This window comes from Solanum tuberosum, unplaced genomic scaffold (assembly GCF_000226075.1).
Source record: "Solanum tuberosum cultivar DM 1-3 516 R44 unplaced genomic scaffold, SolTub_3.0 scf00511, whole genome shotgun sequence".
NCBI lineage: Eukaryota > Viridiplantae > Streptophyta > Magnoliopsida > Solanales > Solanaceae > Solanum > Solanum tuberosum.
The window spans coordinates 128,886-148,315 of NW_006239438.1; the positions used below are offsets into that span (position 1 = coordinate 128,886).

The 19,430-nt window shown below is 34.9% G+C and overlaps 3 protein-coding genes across 3 annotated transcripts; all 3 read left to right on the forward strand.

Annotated features, from left to right (window-relative positions):
* Position 1: 1 nt before the first annotated feature.
* Positions 2–18,406, forward strand: LOC102593227 (signal peptidase complex catalytic subunit SEC11A-like). Its single transcript, XM_006364830.2, has 9 exons — positions 2–49; positions 12,307–12,403; positions 14,401–14,513; positions 15,134–15,205; positions 16,217–16,252; positions 16,920–16,965; positions 17,287–17,374; positions 18,061–18,118; positions 18,244–18,406. Exons 2-9 carry the CDS (start codon positions 12,325–12,327, stop codon positions 18,292–18,294), a joined length of 543 nt encoding a protein of 180 aa, XP_006364892.1. The 5' UTR covers positions 2–49; positions 12,307–12,324; the 3' UTR covers positions 18,295–18,406.
* LOC102592888 (signal peptidase complex catalytic subunit SEC11A-like) lies at positions 21–5,761 on the forward strand. The gene is made up of 8 exons (XM_006364829.1): positions 21–146; positions 1,781–1,893; positions 2,488–2,559; positions 3,576–3,611; positions 4,259–4,304; positions 4,632–4,719; positions 5,416–5,473; positions 5,599–5,761. Exons 1-8 carry the CDS (start codon positions 68–70, stop codon positions 5,647–5,649), a joined length of 543 nt encoding a protein of 180 aa, XP_006364891.1. The 5' UTR covers positions 21–67; the 3' UTR covers positions 5,650–5,761.
* Positions 7,845–9,452, forward strand: LOC102601126 (uncharacterized). Its single transcript, XM_006364854.2, has 2 exons — positions 7,845–8,165; positions 8,883–9,452. Exons 1-2 carry the CDS (start codon positions 7,882–7,884, stop codon positions 9,067–9,069), a joined length of 471 nt encoding a protein of 156 aa, XP_006364916.2. The 5' UTR covers positions 7,845–7,881; the 3' UTR covers positions 9,070–9,452.
* Positions 18,407–19,430: the final 1,024 nt, after the last annotated feature.

Below are 19,430 nucleotides of genomic sequence, written 5' to 3' on the forward strand. Positions count from 1 at the left end.
TGCCCTCAAGATTTCTTGATTTCAGACCAAAAGGAGAAACAGAGAAGAAAACAGAGAGACGCCAAAAATGGGATGGATCGGAGAGCAAATCGATTCGATAAAGTCAATTCAGTTCAGACAACACGTAACTCAAGCAATCAGTCTTGGTTCGTGTTCATCTTTTGTCCTTTTGTTTCAATTCAATTCATTGAGCTTGTGTATATATATGGATTGTTTGATTATTATTTTTTTGATTCAGTTCTGTGTGTTTTTGGACTTATCAATTGATCAATCAATTGTGCTGCTGTATGTATTGTGACCCATTTGGGTTGACCCGTTTTGATGGATTCAGTATTCAGAATGAATTGACTGGCTTTTTGCTGGATGTTAAGTGATAGATTCTGGAAAACCTTCATTTTTTTCATGGATTTGGGGGTTTTGATGATTTATTCGGGTTTTGGACCTATCAATTGATGGACCCATTTGGGTTGACCCGTTTTGATGGATTCAGTATTTAGAATGAGTTTACTGTTTTTTGCTGGCTGTTAACTTCTGGAAAGCCTTCATTTTCCCAGGATTTGGATTTTTTTTTTTGAAGAATTTATTGTGATTTCAGACTAGGAGGCTGAGGTTTTTTCAAAAAAAAAATTCTCTTTAGGTGTTTGGTTGAGTTTAAACTAGGTTGTTTTTTGTGAGGATAAGTATCTTTTTTTGTCTTGATTGTTTCATGGTAAAAAGGCACAGCCTGGTGTGTTGCATTTATGCGGGGTTCGGGGAAGGGTCGCACCCCTAAAGGGTGTGTTGTAGGCAGCTTACCTAGATGCAAACATCAATGGCGGATTGTTTCATGGTGTATTTTAAATTTATAGTGTTTTGCTTTAGTACCAAAGAAACCAAATTTATATGTTTATTTTTGATTGTTGAGCTAAGTTCAAGGCCAATGACCAAGTCCAGTTGGTTTTTAAGCTTGTCTAAGACATCCCATGGAAGTTTAGATGAAGTAGCTTCTTGTTAGGTGCATTTATGTGGTTGCTAACTGTGTCTTGAACTATTGCTTGTTTGGGTTGTGCAGTTTGCTCAGAACTAGGCTACAAGAAGTCCTATACCTTATTCTTCTTTATATAATTATTCAAATAATATGAAATGAAGTATCCCATTTTGTACTCATTGTCTTGAGGTGAATTATAGAGCATGAAATAGCTGTGTTTTCTTATTAACTTATTACCTATAGGTTCACATATTTTATGTTATAAAGCTGAAAGATTTATCCCCAAATCAAGATATCTGTTCTAGTCAGTGTTAGCAAAATGAGAGAACTGTTTTATGCATATTAGTCGTTTTTTTGGCATTAAAAAGCAAGAAATAACTTAATTGTGAACGACATGGTTGAATTATATCTCCATGTAAGATACTATGAAACTTAACATTGCCCATGAAAAAAAGTGATTAGCTTAGAAAATCATCTTCTCAAATAATTAAATGTGCAACAGTGCAAGTATGGAACTAATGCAGATGCGAGCTGAAGCGAACGTCTATTCTCTTCTCAATGATTTAGTGTCTAGCTTTGGCTTTGTTCTTGGATTATACGAGCTAGAAAATAGTTGGACTTCTAGTTTGGGATAGAGGGAATATCTAGTGTGCATTGATTTGAAGAATTGAACTTGAAATTCAGTTTACAAACTTTTCAAGAAGTGTTTCTTTAAGCTGCTTTTGCCAAATGAAAGTTGGCTACTTTGGGAAATAATTTCAGACTCAATTTTTCAATCTTTCAACTCAGAATTGACTTCCTAATCACTTTCAGGGATGATTGTTACATCAGCACTTATAATATGGAAAGCGTTGATGTGTGTAACTGGCAGCGAGTCACCTGTGGTGGTTGTGCTCTCCGGAAGTATGGAACCTGGCTTTAAAAGGGTGAGGTAAAGAAACTTGTTCACAAGAAAAAAAAAGGAGGAGTTGGGGATGGGAGAGGGCATCTAAACAAATGGATAACAGCAAGCTGTAGCTGGACTTGTTTCTACTTCTTTTACTCCGTGCTACTCTGTTTCTTTATCCTTTGCTAAAGATTCTTTACTAGAGGTTAAATACTAGAGGATATTAGGGTATGAAACTAAAGAAAGGGAGTCAAAAAAAGATTAAAAAAAGTTTTTGGTTTAACTATCTTGTATATCATCTAAATATGCATAATTTATGCTAGATTATCTTCTTGTATTTGGCTTATTGCTGAATAGACTTCAGGGTTTCTGGTTTCAGTAGCAACTTGTTATTATTTGAAATAAATAATGAGCCTTCCTATATCTAATGTTGTGCAAAGGATGCCTTTCATGTGTCAGTGACAGTATGATCCTGGTGTCTTTCTTACTATCGAGGAGAAACTCAACTGAGAACTCTCCTGAATTCCTTTTCTTTTCGTTCCACTAAAGTGAGAAGTAGAAATACTTCTTTAAGTGGAGTGTTAGTTGCTCTTTTGACTTTGTATTACTGAAAACATCGTCTACTTTCTTGTAGGGTGACATTCTTTTCTTGCATATGAGTAAGGATCCTATTCGTGCGGGAGAAATTGTTGTATTTAATGTTGATGTAAGTAGTGCTTACCAGCATCTTCTGTTTTACCTATTTTCTGCTCGAGTTACTTTGACTTTTGAGAAGATAAACATACACGATAAACAATATTTCTTTGTATTCTCAGCTTTGCCAATGCCACTTGGGAGTTATTTATGTTCCCATGGAAACAGCTTGGCACTTTTCACAATTTTATTTCGTCCACAGCAACAGGATTAGGCATATATTATTTTGCTAATAATCAATTTTGTTTTGGCCCGGGGGGTACAGAGCTCTAGAAGGAATAAAATTCATAGAATTGGTCTTGATGTACAGTATGCTGAATTGTGTAACCCAACTTGTATAAAGGTTTACTAGAGGTGGGTAAATATATATATTCATTTAGGTATGCATCACCTTTACATGTAGAATCTTTTCTCTTGAGTTAAGCACGTGAACATGTTTTTTTCTGGGGGTGAGACTTAAATGCAGGAGCTCAGTTTTACTATGATATCATGTTATATTGTGTGAACCTCCTCATCTAAAAGCCTAACTGACGAGTGACTGGAGACTTCTACTTATTTCATTTTAGATTTGCTAGCATGCACTATGAAATAAGTTAATGAAATCAATATTGAAATCTTTGTCGAGGAATGGGATGGATGGAAAATTAGGTATCTGATGCTAGGAAGAAATCATCAAATAGGATGCGAAAGTCTATAGACCTAAATCAATAGATAATAAAAAAAAATGGCAACCATCATTTGAGAACATTATAGAATCCTAAGTGTGATATAAGCTCTTGAAACAAATGGCCTCAATCTCCCCCCACCCCCAACCAAAAAAAAGGACTTGGTTTCTAATAGTCCAAGATTGACGTAAGGAAATAAAATGTTTCATTGAATAGACCCCATTCAGTTTTGCTCATAAATACTAGTAGTATCTATTTTATTGATTGGACTTCAAACTGTCAAAATCATCTAGCTGAAATTTAACTGTCATTTATATTGACTTCGAAATTTACTAATGCTGATGGCATTTTTTTTGTTGCACAGGGTCGTGAAATTCCAATTGTTCATCGAGTAATAAAGGTATGTTGGGAAGTTTTCTCTCTATACCAAATTTGCTTTCATTTGGTTGTGCTTGATTATAATAACTTGGTTGCCTGCATCTAATGTTTCTGTGCACTGGTAGTAAAACAAGGAATGTGCAATTAATTATCAATATTTGTCAAGGAAAAGAAGGATTTAAGGGACTGATAAATAAAAGCACATTCTGAAGTGACTAAGGTGATAGAATGACCCTCTTTCCTTAACTAGATTTAGGGTATGCAACCAATCAGAGTAGGCTCGGTTTGGAGCCTGACAGATGATTTGCCATTTCTGTCTTCCTAAAAAAGTAAATTGGAGTCATATACCGCTGATGAGTCTAACCGAGAATAGACAATACATTTCACAAATATTATCAGCAACTTCCTGTATCATTTTCTGCACGTGATAATTCAATTTGTAATACAACTTTGTTATTTACTTCCAAACCCAACCCAAGTACCAACCCTCTGAACGAAAAGGGAACAAGAATTAAAATATTGTTGAATAATGATATGATAAGAAGGCACGTGTTTCCTGTACTTAACTAATTTGGTTGCATCCTACATTTGCTGTCTGCCCACTTTTTCTTCCTCTTGGGTAAACTAAACCAGTTTACCACCATTATTTCTTTATGTTTCCCCTTGTAGGTTCACGAGCGCAAAGACACTGGAGAAGTTAACGTCCTTACAAAAGGTAATTTTATGATGCATATTAGGTAGAAGTCAAGGATGTGTTGTATAGATCCCTTCCTCTCTCTCTCTCTCTCTCTGCATTGAGAATCGGCTTTTCATAAGTATATTACAATTCATAAGGTGCACATCAATCATTTCATAATTTTCCATCTAATGAAAAAGTTTACTTCAGACAATAATCTCTCTGCTCTGTTTGTTTGTGCTTATTAACTGAAAAAGCCTTCTGTTACTTGCTTGTCCCCTAAATATTGTTAAGCGAGGTTTTATGGTTCTTAGTCCTCAATGATGACTATTAATTTTCTTTCTTGTTTATGATTCATATCTTTAGGAGACAGCAACTTAGAAGATGACAGACTTCTATATGCTCAAGGTCAACTCTGGCTGCAACGTCATCACATCATGGGGAGAGCTGTTGGGTGAGTTGACAGTTAGATCTGCTCTTTAGATCTTTGGTTTCTCATTTCTTGAGGTCCTCTGCTTAAGAGACCTATCAGCAGTTGTTAGGTTGTGAGGTCTTCCAGTGGTGTTGCCTTGGTTAGCGGACTTGGCGCTCATTCCCTTCTATGATTTATCTTATTTGAATATGCACCACTCTCTTTCGGTTCTACTCTATGCAATATTGCAAACTCCAACAACTAATCCATTATAAATTTGCAGAATTCATATTGTTAATCATTTTCCGTTGGAAAATTCTCCACGTAAAGTAAACTTTTCACAGAAGTTATCATTTTTTATGCCACTACTTTCCATGCTAGGGGAGTTCCATGAACCTGTTTACAGTTGAGAAAGAATTGAAGTAGTCACTCCTCTATCTCTCTTTTTGTTTTCGTTTTTCATTCTTTTTGTAGTACTACTTTTATTGTCAGTACTTCTCTTTCTTCAATATTTCCATCATTGTTTTCAAACCTGTTCTGGAAAACGTTTTGTCTTTGAGGCGAGTCTATCAGGAACAACCTCTCTACCTCACAAAGGTAGGGGTAAGGTCTATGTACGCCCCACCCTCCCTAGACCCCACTTGTGAGAATATACAGAATATGTTGTTGTATTCAGCACCCCTTTGTGTGTAACCTATTTGTTCCTTGTATGCTGAACTACTTGCTTGTTAATTTCAGGTTCTTGCCTTATGTTGGTTGGGTAACGATAATCATGACTGAAAAACCAATTATCAAGGTTTGTTGTGAATCAAACTTCTAATTCTGCTTTTACATTATGCAGTAAAGTGTTTTATAAGGTTAACTATCTAGGTGCAATGAAATTCTAATGTTAGACTCTTTTTTCCTTTCTTCTTATTGCAGTATATATTGATAGGTGCATTGGGATTGTTGGTCATCACATCAAAAGATTAGTGGACAATGGCTTCCTTCATATCACTGGCACAAATTTAGAGAGAAACTATGTATCTGCCATTTTCAAGAATCATAACTCATTTTTGGACTAATAGAATCCTCTTTCTAGACATGATCAGACCCCCCCCCCCCCCCCCCCCCCTTCTTTTTTTTTCTTTTTTCTTCGACGTGGCATGTGATGTGTGGATAACGTACAAGTTGGGGTTTTCAAACCCTGCTGCAAGCTTCTGCCCCGAGCAGAGCTTGTTACTTAAGTTGGGAGGAGGGTAGAGGGGACGGACTCATACTCTCTGGAATTTTGAACCTATGCACCAACCGGATAGAAAATTGAAATGAAAATGTAGTTCCTCTTCTGGGATTGTTAAATAATATAGAAGAATTTAAAAAATAAAATGACACACTTCATAACGTCTCTTAGGTTTTCATTTCAAAAATCATGTATATTGCACGTATCATTTGTTGTGACAAAAACTCATTAGAAATATTAACATGTATTATTGTTATACCATAGATGGCAAAGTCAAAATGGGATTTGTAATGGCAACTTTTTGTTTGTATAATTTGGTTAATATATTTTTTCAATCATAAATGTAAAAGAGCTACCAAAACTATTATCGACAAAAGATTAAAAGTAAAAATAAATGAACTAACCATCCCATGATTGTAAAATAAAAAACAAAAAAAAAGATGGAAAAATATATGATAAGGGGCTCTAAAGTTTTGGCTATGTACATTTTCAATCAGAATAGTTGTTTGCAGATCAAGTTTGAAAGGGATAGATAGACCTCCATGTGACCAACAAGCCAAAATAATGGGCGTGTGAACCCATGATCTCTCCGTAAACTAATATTTTATGCATAGATTTTCTAAAACTAGTATAATATTATTTGTTGACTATAAAAAGACTAAATGATGCACTTGATTCGCTTAATTCATTTTATTTTTAAAAAAAATTTAGTGGTGCACTCGTGTTCTAGAAATGCTAGATTTGCCTTTGGTTCGAGTTGTGGAAACAACCGCTTGCAGAAATGCAGGCTAAGGTTGTGGGTTGCACTATGTTCTAGAAATCCTAAATTCACCTCTGGTTTTAGCTGTGGAAACAGAGATCCTTCTGGTCCGGCTCTTACCCCGATTCGCACATAGTGGAGGAGCTTAGGGCACTGGATGGCCTTTTTTGTTTGTAGATCGAGTTTGTTGCTTTTAGTGTGCAACGTTCTTCTTAGAATTTTGAAGTTGCGTCTATTTTTGTATAGATAAGACTGCTATCTTCTTCAATGGATATATAAAATTCAACAAAAAAAAATATTTTGATTTTTTTGCTTGTTGAAGTTTCAAGTAGCTTTAATAGTTATTTTCTGTTTTCATAGGTCTAAGAACGGGCCACATTTGGAAATGAGGATTTGTGTTGATTATCACGCCTTAAATCGAGTGACAATTAAGAACAAAACGGTTGTATCTACTCTCAACCAATCACTAGACGAGAGTTTAAACACATACTTGTGCTGATCCAAAGTTAAATGTCACAGTTGCCAACGGAAGCCAAGTTAACCGTCCTATGTCTACGTATTTCTAATAGTGAGTTATAATCCTGAGTAACAGAAATATCCAATAGTTTAGGTATTAAACACGCAAAATGGTGATAGTTTAAAAGAGTTCAACTATCCACTCAAATGCTTCTAAAATCACAAAAAATTGGTCATGGAAAATTATTTACCAAACTTTTTTATTCTTATGGTTCCTGCTATATTATCATCAACAATGGCGAAAAAAACTAAAATTCCGCCATTGATGAATGCTGTGAAAGACGAAAAAAACACTGCAATCACTCCTTCCTCATCGTCGTCGTCGCATCAAAGGGAAACAAACCTCATTGATCTGACAATAGACGTTCAAATCAATATCCTCACCCGATTATCAATGAAATCCCTCTTTCAATTCCGATCCGTCTGCAAATCGTGGCGTACTCTGTTATTGACACGTGAAATCGCCGTTCATTTGGATCAAGTTTCCGATAAGATATACACACTGACGACAAATGCTGACGAATTGTGGCTTCGCGGGCTTCGAAGATTTAAAATTCCGATCGAATTGCAATCCCTAGAATTCATGCTATTGGAGCCTGTTAATGGAATTATCTGTATTATTGGGCCTGTATCTTCTCATGTTACTTTTGCTTACCTATGGAATCCTTTAACGAATGAATTCAAACATTTGCCTAAACCAAATGTTCAAATGGGATATGTTGCTGTTGGTTTCGGGTTCGGATTTGCTCCAAAAAGCAATGATTACAAAGTAGTGAGGGTAGTTCAACATGAGAGGAAATTCGATTCGCATGCTGAGGTTTACTCGTTGAATCGAGGTTCATGGAGGAGAGTTAAAGATGATTCGTGTTCGAGTAGTAGTGCCTGGATGAATAGAATTCTCCAAGGTGTTGTAACTGTTGATCTGGAGAATGAAGTGACTACTGAGGAGGAACGTATGAGCTTCGATCATAAAAATCACCAGGCAGATCATAGGTACGTCTGAGGTGGATTCAGGATTTAAATTCTACGAGTTTAATATTCTTAGCATTGAATACATTATATTTTTAATATTATGGGTTCGTTCATGTCTATTATTCATTGCAACTTTAGTAAATTGTTACATATAAGTTTATGTTTTGCATCGAACGTTATGGGGTCAATTGAACACCGTACCTATAATGGTACATCCTCCCCTGTATGAATCCTCTTAGACGGAAATTACACTCCATATACAAGTTTAATGATAAAACGCACACTTAAACTATCACCTTTTCGCTAGTTTCATACCTCAATTATCACTCCCTTTGTAATAAAACACACCTCGATGTTGAGTTGGACTACACACGCCTGTTGTCAGTTGGAAACAAATATTTGATCAACTCAGCATCGAAGTATGTTTTAATACCAAAGGGAATGATAGTTTAGGTAAGAAAAGAGAACAATGGATAGTTGAGGTATGAAACTCGCAAAAAAAGTGAGAGTTTAGGTGTGTTTTTAACTATTACTGTAACTCTTATTTTTTGTGTACATGTAGTAGATATTGAATCCCCTTCTCTTCTTTGTGTGTTTTGCTTTGTTATATTTTGAATCTCCTTAATGACCACTCTGGTTGCTCCGTGGTTTATATGGCATTCTTTATGGCTTCTGGGATTCAGTTTATTTGACTTGAAAAACGACTAAATGACCGTTATCCTTTATTTTATCTAACAGAAGGAAGCATTGTAGAACAAACACTTGGAGAGATAACAGAGATGCTATATTGTTGACTCTTCCTGTAGACGAACTGGTTTTATCCGAGAGACCACGTAGCAAGAAATATAGCTACAGATCATCAATAAAATTCGATTTTTCTGGGAGCCTTGTTTCACTCAGCAGAAATCATGACGATCTTGGCTAATAGGTTGGAATCCTTTTGAATCTTCTTGGTACTTTGGATTTAAGTTATATGCACTGACTACGTGAAAATCTTTTACACTGTCAATTCATAGTTACTTATATACTCTTTGCGTTTTGCTTTTGTTTCCAAATCTGTCTGGTGCATGGTGAAATCGCGGCATATTAGGCCTTTGAAGAGCAAAATTTTGATACTGAGTAAGTAGCTTTTAGTCGCGTTTGTTCTGTTTTGCAGATGTAGCTAATGATCAAGAACAATAATGAGTGGCGCGGCGCCAATAAGTATCATCGGGTTTCCTTTTGTAGTCTCAACTATTAAGTGTCAATTGAGGCTTTTTAGATAATAACAGAGAAGCTTTAAGCACTTCTTGATGATCTTTTGATGATTGTACATACTTTAGTTAGTTAAATGGAGATTCGAAATACAAATCTATGTGATCGACATTTTCACTTTGATAATTTTCATGTTTGTACTCGTAGCTGACACCAACTTGTTTGGGATTGATGCGTTGTTGTTGTTGTTCTTGTGTAAAGCCTGTTCTTAAGTCTTGTATGTTGTATTTACATCTTGAGAAGCAGTGGCGGCCCCATGATTTTTTCTCAGGGGGTTCAAAGTATAAAGAAGAAGTTCATGTGGTAATGAAAGTGCGCGGTGAGCGTAGTAGCCCCTCGGCATGCTCTTTGTACAAGAACCATAGATATTTCATTGGTTCATAAAAGTAAAGACTAAACTAATCAAAGATATCGAGGACAAAGATACATTCATAAGAATTTTAGTGGATCAACTGTATAACATAAGTTAATTCCTAAAACACGTGAAAATTAAATGATGAAAAAAGGGAGCGAGACGGGGAAGAAAGATATTTACCTTATCATGCTAAATTTAACTTACTTTATCATACCGTATTAAGCATTTCTTTCTACTTTTATCATGCTCCATCGAACATTCTCAAAATTTCTTGTGTTTTTTATACTTTTATTTTGTAATGATTTACTTTATTTTTCACTTTTAAATTTTTTAACTTAGTATCCATTCAATCACATATTACTATGAAAATCGTCAAGATTCTCTAAGAGTGTAAGAATAGAGTTACTAATATTATAATGCATATTCAGAAGATAAATAAATAGCATCGTCAATTTTTTTAGTTCATATAGTTCAATTTACTAGGTTAGTCATAATTTGTAAAAAAGTCAAATAACGAATAAATCAAATAAGTTTAGTTTTCATCTCTCTAAAATAGAATTAAAAATATAAAAGAAATTTCATGAATTCTATAAATTAATATTTTAAAAGGATGTTGACGATATTTAAGTTTCTTCATTCAATTACATCTAATTTACCTTTTTTTTTAAAATAAATTATATTTCTATCTCAGTTTCAAGTTAAATACAATTCATCATTTTAAAAAAGAGTTATTCAAGTTAGTATTTGAAAAAAGAGCTGCGTTGAGAAAAATATGAATAATAGATATAAAAAAAATAAAAAAAAAAAAGAATGTGTCTAATAAATTTAAACAAAAACAAATTAAAAAGAAGAAATGAAATAAAAGAAAAAAATAATGAAAAAGAAGAAGAAGGTCTAAGCCCAAAAGTTCCATTTTCCAAAGCATTAAAAAGAGGAAAAAAATGTTGTCCATGGGATTCAAACCCATGACTTAGGGGAGTTTCTTGAACCTCTTATCCACTGAGCCAAGCCTATACTTTGTTTTCAGGGGGTTATATATACACATAGAATCAAAATTTAACGTTATATATATAGTGTAATTTTTTAACGAGGGGGTTCGGGTCCCCCTAGGGTCCACCTAGATCCGCCCCTGTTGAGAAGTGTGTGTTTGTTAAGAACTTCATAAGACTATTGGAGATAATATAATTGAGTCCCATAACTTTGATAGAATGTGGTACTTCATTGACGATGATATATACAACAGCTACTATGGCTCAATTCCAAACAAGTTGGGGTCGGATAATGGAACACTTATGGAACAACATACAAAAAAAATTCCATTAAACCCCATCGACTCATGTCTCATACCTTACAATGGATCATATCATTCAAATCGAAAAATAGGTCTCAACACAAAACAACAATTTAAGAGCCTCTTTGGATAATTATATCATTACATTAATATGTTTCAAACTAAAAAGAAACGAGACAATCAATGGGGAGGTAGAAGTCTAGTTTCATGTTTGGTCGAATTCAGTAATTTTTGTTTAAATAATGTATATGTTTTATAAATCGTTATATATACATTAAACTTAGAATTCAATTATTATCATTTAAAGCATCCAAACATGTAATCTAGTGATCAACGAAGTGAGTTGAACACTACGACTTCTCAGGTTCTAGTCTCACAGGACAAGTTACCTTATATTTGTTGTTAGTGGGAGGTGCATGATATTAAGTTTAATTTAGATGAGTGCAAGTTGGCCTGAACAAAAAAATAGTATTATCACTTAAAGTCGTAAGTTTAATCTACATGCGCGCAAGACAATTTTTTTTTATAATCACTTAAAGGTATACTTTTAATATAGATGCACACAAATTGACTTAGACAAGAAAAAAGTTATTATCACTTAAAATCGTAATTTATAAGATTCAAAACTAATAAAAAAATTAAAATTATGATTCCGTCTCAACTACAGACAATGGTGTTTCTATTGAGGAGGAGGAGTAGAAAAGTGGGTGTGGGGTAGGGATTATTTTGTGAGGTGTCTTTTACATATTTTATTTTATTGGTCTGATTTGTCACATATGAAGCAAATGATGTCACACTAGTCACTGGGTAATTACCAAAATTGAGGGGTCGAAATGAAAATTGGAGTAAACTTTGTGGGTCGTTTATGCATTTGACTAATAATGTATTTATTTTCGTTTTACACTCAACTTGAGTAATTCAAATTCGCATTACATGAGACTCATTAAATTAAAAAGCACTTATCATAACGTTTCATCACTTCAACCTAAATTTATTTAGAATTCTGTACACCATTCTTTTTTTCCTTTTATTTGATCATATCTTGAACTAATCTTTCGATTATTTAAAAAAATAAAGTTTTCCAATTAATTTATATATTTTTAATTAAATAAATAAAATAAAATGCACGTCCAAATAAAGATTTCGAAAAAGCCCCATTACTTACTAAAATTCAAAACTCGGCCCAATGGTTTCACCATATAGGTCGAACAGCCCTTTCACTTTTGTGCCCTCAAGATTTCTTGATTTCAGACCAAAAGGAGAAACAGAGAGACGCAAAAATGGGATGGATCGGAGAGCAAATCGATTCGATAAAGTCAATTCAGTTCAGACAACTCGTAACTCAAGCAATCAGTCTTGGTTCGTGTTCATCTTTTATCTTTTTGTTTTAATTCAATTCATTGAGCTTGTGTATATATATGGATTGTTTGATTTTTTTTTTTTATTCAGTTCTGTATGTTTTTGGACTTATCAATTGATCAATCAATTGTGCTGCTGTATCTATTGTGACCTATTTGGGTTGACCCGTTTTGATGGATTCAGTAGACAGAATGAATTGACTGGCTTTTTGCTGGATGTTAAGTGATAGATTCTGGAAAACCTTCATTTTTTCATGGATTTGGGGTTTTTGATGATTTTTTCGGGTTTTGGACCTATCAATTGATGGACCCATTTGGGTTGACCCGTTTTGATGGATTCAGTATTCAGAATGAACTGACTGCTTTTTTGCTGACTGTTAACTTCTGGAAAGCCTTCATTTTCCCGGGATTTGGATTTTTTGATGAATTAATTGGGATTTTAGACTAGGGAAGCTGAGGTTTTTTCAAAAAAAATTTCTCTTTAGGTGTTTGGTTGAGTTTAAATTAGGTTGTTTTTTGTGAGGATAAGTATTTTTTTTTTGTCTTGATTGTTTCATGGTAAAAAGGCACAGCCTAGTGTGTTGCATTTACGCGGGGTTCGGGGAAGGGTCACACCCCTAAAGGGTGTGTTGTAGGCAGCTTACCTAGATGCAAACATCAAAGGCGGATTGTTTCATGGTGTATTTTAAATTTATAGTGTTTGCTTTTAGTACCAAAGAAACTAAATTTAGATGTTTTCTTACGATTGTTGAGCTCTGATCAAGGCCAATGACCAACTCCAATTGGTCTTTAAGCTTGTCTGAGACATCCCATGGAAGTTAAGATGAAGTAGCTCCTTGTTAGGTAGCATTTATGTGGTTGCTAAGTGTGTCTTGAACTATTGCTTGTTTGGGTTGTAAAGTTTGCTCAGAACTAGGCAACAAGAAATCCTATACCTTATTCTTCTTATATAATTATTGAAATAATATGAAATGAAGTATCCAACTTTGTACTCATTGCCTCAAGGTGAATTATAGAGCATGAGATAGCTGTGTTGTCTTATTAACTTATTACCTATAGGTTCACATATTTTATGTTATAAAGCTGAAAGATTTATCCCCAAATCAAGAAATCTGTTCTAGTCAATGTTAGCAAAAAGAGAGAACTGTTTTATGCATACTAGTCGATTTTTTGGCATTAAAAAGCAAGAAATAACTTTGGCTTATATCACCATTGTGAATGACATGGTTGAATTATATCTCCATGTTAAGTTACTATGAAACTTAACATTGCCCATGGAAAAAAGTGATTAGCTTAGAAAATCATCTTCTCAAATAATTAAATGTGCAACAGTGCAAGTATGGAACTAATGCAGATGCGAGCTGAAGCGAATGTCTATCCTCTTCTCAATGATTTAGTGTCTAGCTTTGGCTTTGTTCTGGATTATACGAGCTAAAAAATAGTTGGACTTCTAGTTTGGGATAGAGGGAATATCTAGTTGGCATTGATTTGAAGAATTGAACTTGAATTCAGTTTACAAACTTTTCAAGAAGTGTTTGTTTTAGCTGCTTTTGCCAAATGAAAGTTGACTACTTTGGGAAATAATTTCAGACTCTATTTTTCAAATCTTTCAACTCAGAATTGACTTCTTGAAATTTTTTTTGAACAATAGAGTATCAGAGTCTTTGAACAATTTGAAAACCATAGTTTCAAATTCGTTAGAGCGCTTCTTTTTTTTTTGTTTTGGCAAAATCAGTTCAACCCCACACTTCTTGAAAGAATTTATATTCGATCTGAGTTATTCAATTTTTTCAAACAAACACTGAACAGCCTTACATGCAGATTTTTTCTGAAATCTTTCTCTACCCCTCGCTCGCAAAAAAAAGTTCATTATGAAATGTGAAATCTATATTCAATTCTTTTTGTTGTGTGAAAAGTATGAAATTGAAAGTTGATGGATTTTGTTCTTTACTTTGTATAATTCTTTATTCTGACCCTTCTTCACATAATCACTTTCAGGGATGATTGTTACATCAGCACTTATAATATGGAAAGCGTTGATGTGTGTAACTGGCAGCGAGTCACCTGTGGTGGTTGTGCTCTCCGGAAGTATGGAACCTGGCTTTAAAAGGGTGAGCTAAAGAAACTTGTTCATAAGAAAAAAAAGGAGTTGGGGATGGGAGAGGGCATCTAAACAAACGGATAACAGCAAGGCATCTAAACAAACGGATAACAGCAAGCTGTAGCTGGACTTGTTTCTACTTCTTTTGCTCCATGCTACTTTGTTTCTTTATCCTTTGCTAAAGATTCTTTACCAGAGGTTAAATATTAGAGGATATTAGGATATGAAACTAAAGAAAGGGAGTCAAAATAAGATTAAAAATAGTTTGTGGTTTAGCTATCTTGTATATCAGCTAAATGTGCATAATTTATGCTAGATATATCTTCTTGTGTTTGGCTTATTGCTGAATAGACTTCAGGGTTTCAGTAGCAACTTGTTATTATTTGAAATAAATAATGAGCCTTCCTATATGGCTATATCTGATGTTGTGCAAAGGACGCCTTTCATGTGTCAGTGACAGTATGATCCTGGTGTCTTTCTTACTATCAAGGAGAAACTCAACTGAGAACTCTCCTGAATTCCTTTTCTTTTCGTTTTCACTGTAGTGAGAAGTAGAAATACTTCTTTAAGTGGAGTGTTAGTTGCTCTTTCGACTTTGTATTACTGAAAGCATCGTCTACTTTCTTGCAGGGTGACATTCTTTTCTTGCATATGAGTAAGGATCCTATTCGTGCGGGAGAAATTGTTGTGTTTAATGTTGACGTAAGTAGTTCTTACCAGCATCTTCTGTTTTACCTGTTTTCTGCTCGAGTTACTTTAGCTTTTGAGAAGATAAACATACACGATAAACAATATTTCTTTGTGTTCTCAGCTTTGGCAATGCCAATTACTTGGGAGTTATTTATGTTTCCATAGAAACAACTTGGCACCTTTTCACAATTCTATTTCGTCCACAGCAACAGGATTAGGCACATATTATTTTGCTAATAATCAATTTGTTTTGGGGGTGGGGGGGGGGGGGGGTACAGAGCTCTAGAAGGAATAAAATTGATAGGATTGGTGTGTAACCCGACTTGTATAAAGGTTTATTAGAGGTGGGTAAATATATATATATTCATTTAGGTATGCATCACCTTTACTTGTAGAGTCTTTCTCTTGATTTAAGCGCGTGAATATGTTTTTTTCTGGGGGTGAGACTTAAATGCAGGAGCTCAGTTTTACTATGATATCATGTTATATTGAGTGAACCACCTCATCTAAAAGCCTAACTGACGAGTGACGGGAGACTTCTACTTATTTCATTTTAGATTTGCTAGCATGCACTATGAAATAAGTTAATGAAATCAATATTGAAATCTTTGTCGAGGAATGGGATGGATGGAAAATTAGGTATGTGATGCTAGGAAGAAATCATCAAATAGGATGTGATAGTCTATAGACCTAAATCAAGAGATAATAAAAAAAATTGGCAACCATCATTTGAGAACATTATAGAATCCTAAGTGTGATATAAGCTCTTGAAACAAATGGCCTCAATCTCCCCCCACCCCCAACCAAAAAAAAAAGGATTTGGTCTCTAATAGTCCAAGATTGACGTAAGGAAATAAAATGTTTCATTGAATAGACCCCATTCAGTTTTGCTCATAAATACTAGTATTATCTATTTTATTGATTGGACTTCAATCTGTCAAAATCATCTAGCTGAAATTTATACTGTCATTTATATTGACTTCGAAATTTACTAGTGCTGATGGCAATTTTTTTGTTGCACAGGGACGTGAAATTCCAATTGTTCATCGAGTAATAAAGGTATGTTGGGAAGTTTTCTCTCTATACCAAATTTGCTTCCATCTGGTTGTGCTTGATTATAATAACTTGGTTCCCTGCATCTAATGTTTCTGTGCACTGGTAGTAAAACAAGGAATGGGCAATTAATTATCAATATTTGTCAAGGAAAAGAAGGATTTAAGGGACTGATAAATAAAAGCACATTCTGAAGTGACTAAGGTGATAGAATGACCCTCTTTCCTTAACTAGATTTAGGGTAGGCAACCAATCAGAGTAGCTCGGTTTGGAGCCTGACTGATGATTTGCCATTTCTCTCTTCCTTGATAATTGAGAGAAGTACATATGTAAAAAGTAAATTCTGGAGTCATATACCGCTGATGAGTCTAACCGAGAATAGACAATACAATTCACAAATATTATCAGCAACTTCCTGTATCATTTTCTGCACGTGATAATTCAATTTGTAATACAACTTTGTTGTATTTACTTCCAAACCCAACCCAAGTACCAACCCTCTGAACGAAAAGGGAACAGGAATTAAAATATTGTTGAATAATGATATGATAAGAAGGCACGTGTTTCCTGTACTTAACTAATTTTGGTTGCATCCTACATTTGCTGTCTGCCCACTTTTTCTTCTTCTTGGGTAAACTAAACCACCATTATTTCTTTATGTTTCCCCTTGTAGGTTCACGAGCGCAAAGACACTGGAGAAGTTAACGTCCTTACAAAAGGTAATTTTATGATGCATATTAGGTAGAAGTCAAGGATGTGTTGTATAGATCCCTTCCTCTCTCTCTCTCTCTGCATTGAAAATCGGCTTTTCATAAATATATTACAATTCATAAGTGAACATCAATCATTTCATAGTTTTCCATCTAATGAAAATGTTTACTTCAGACAATTATCTCTCTGCTCTGTTTGTTGGTACTTATCAACTGAAAAAGCCTTCTGTTACTTGCTTGTCCCGTAATTATTGTTAAGCAAGGTTTATGGTTCTTGGTCCTCAATGATGACTATTAATTTTCTTTCTTGTTTATGATTCATATCTTTAGGAGACAACAACTTTGGTGATGACAGACTTCTATATGCTCAAGGTCAACTCTGGCTGCAACGTCATCACATCATGGGGAGAGCTGTTGGGTGAGTTGACAGTTAGATCTGCTCTTTAGATATTTGGTTTCTCATTTCTTGAGGTCCTCTGCTGAAGAGACCTATCAGCAATTGTTAGGTTGTGAGGTCTTCCAGTGGTGTTGAGTTTGTTGGCGGACTTGGCGCTCATTCCCTTCTATGCTTTGTCTTATTTGAATATGCACCACTTCCTTTTGGTTCTACTCTATGCAATATTGCAAACTCCAACAACTATAATCCATTATAAATTTGCAGAATTCATATTGTTAATCGTTTTCCGTTGGAAAACTCTCCACGTAAAGTAAACTTTTCACAGAAGTTATCATTTTTTATGCCACTATTTCCATGCTAGGGGAGCTCCATGAACCTGTTGACACTTGAGAAAGAATTGAAGTTGTCACTCCTCTATCTCTCCTCTTTTCATTCTTTTTGTAGTACTACTTTTATTGTCGGTACTTTTCTTTCTTCAATATTTCCATCATAGCTTTCAAACCTGTTCTGGAAAATGTTGTCTTGAGGCGAGTGTCTATCAGAAACAACCTCTCTACCTCACAAAGGTAGGGGTAAGGTCTACGTATGCCCCACCCTCCCCAGACCCCACTTGTGAGAATATACAGAATATGTTGTTGTATCCAGCCCCCCTTTGTGTGTTACCTATTTGTTCCTTGAATGCTGAACGACTTGCTTGTTAATTTCAGGTTCTTGCCTTACGTTGGTTGGGTAACAATAATCATGACTGAAAAACCAATTATCAAGGTTTGTTGTCTATCAAACTTCTAATTCTGCGTTTACATTATGCAGTAAAGTGTTTTATAAGGTTAACTATCTAGGTGCAATGAAATTCTAATGTTAGACTCTTTTTTCCTTTCTTCTTATTGCAGTATATATTGATAGGTGCATTGGGATTGTTGGTCATCACATCAAAAGATTAGTGGACAATGGCTTCCTTCATATCACTGGCACAAATTTAGAGAGAAACTATGTATCTGCCATTTTCAAGAATCATAACTCATTTTTGGACTAATAGAATCCTCTTTCTAGACATGATCAGACCCCCCCCCCCCCCCCCCCCCCTTTTCCTTTTGTGTGTGTGATTTCGACGTGGTATGTGATGTGTGGATACCGTACAAGTTGGGGTTTCGAACCCTGCTGCAAGTTTCTTCCCCGAGAAGAGCTTGTTACGTAAGTTGGGAGAAGGGTAGAGGGACGGACTCATACTCTCCGAAATTTTGAACCTATGAGCCAACCGGATAGAAAATTGAAATGAAAAAAAAAATGAAAATGTAGTTCCTCTTCTGGGATTGTTAAATAATATAGAAGAACTTAAAAAATAAAATGACACACTTCATAACGTCTTTGGTTTTTATTTCAAAAATCATATATATTGCACGTATTATTTGTTGTGACAAAAACTCATTAGATATATTAACATGTATTATTGTTATTTTTTTTATTTTTTTTTGAGAATGGTAAAGTTGTATTCATCAGCAATGAGGGTATGCTGGCAACCAAACAAAAAAAACATTCAAAGGCCAAATAGTCATGATTACAAAGAGCCTATGAAATCTACTAACTGATCTACTTCATCTATACCCTCTTCTTTACACCAAAAATATAGAGTATTAATGCAGTTTTCTTTAACTTTCTGCATTGGGTTAGTAATATTCTTAAAGCACCTATTGTTTCTTTCCTTCCAAATTGACCACCATATGCAAGATGGAACTAGATTCCACCATTTTTTCTGTGTTTTACTCCCCCCTCTTCTCATCCAACAGTTTAGTAGGTCAGCAGTATGCTCAGGCACCACCCAAGGATCTTGAATAATGCTTTGAAGCATATACCATATCTGGGAAGTCACTCTACAGTGAAGGAACAAATGATTGTTTGTTTCCTCCTTCTCATGGCAAAAGAAGCACCTAGAAACAATCTGAAATCCTCTTTTTTTCAGTCTCTCCTGAGTCAGACATGCTCTTCTGCACACTAACCATGTGAAACACTTTATCTTGGTTGGGGTGTTGGATTTCCAAATTTGTTTCCAAGGTCCAAAAATGCCCCCCGGGTGTGTTGC

Coding starts and splice junctions, on each gene's coding strand:
- LOC102592888 (XM_006364829.1), top strand. CDS start 68: ATGGGATGGATCGGAGAGCAAATCGATTCGATAAAGTCAATTCAGTTC. Junction 1,894..2,487: donor TGGAACCTGGCTTTAAAAGG/GTGAGGTAAAGA, acceptor ACTTTCTTGTAG/GGTGACATTCTTTTCTTGCA. Junction 4,305..4,631: donor AGTTAACGTCCTTACAAAAG/GTAATTTTATGA, acceptor TCATATCTTTAG/GAGACAGCAACTTAGAAGAT.
- LOC102593227 (XM_006364830.2), top strand. CDS start 12,325: ATGGGATGGATCGGAGAGCAAATCGATTCGATAAAGTCAATTCAGTTC. Junction 12,404..14,400: donor AACTCAAGCAATCAGTCTTG/GTTCGTGTTCAT, acceptor AATCACTTTCAG/GGATGATTGTTACATCAGCA. Junction 14,514..15,133: donor TGGAACCTGGCTTTAAAAGG/GTGAGCTAAAGA, acceptor ACTTTCTTGCAG/GGTGACATTCTTTTCTTGCA.
- LOC102601126 (XM_006364854.2), top strand. CDS start 7,882: ATGGGATATGTTGCTGTTGGTTTCGGGTTCGGATTTGCTCCAAAAAGC. Junction 8,166..8,882: donor AATCACCAGGCAGATCATAG/GTACGTCTGAGG, acceptor TTTATCTAACAG/AAGGAAGCATTGTAGAACAA.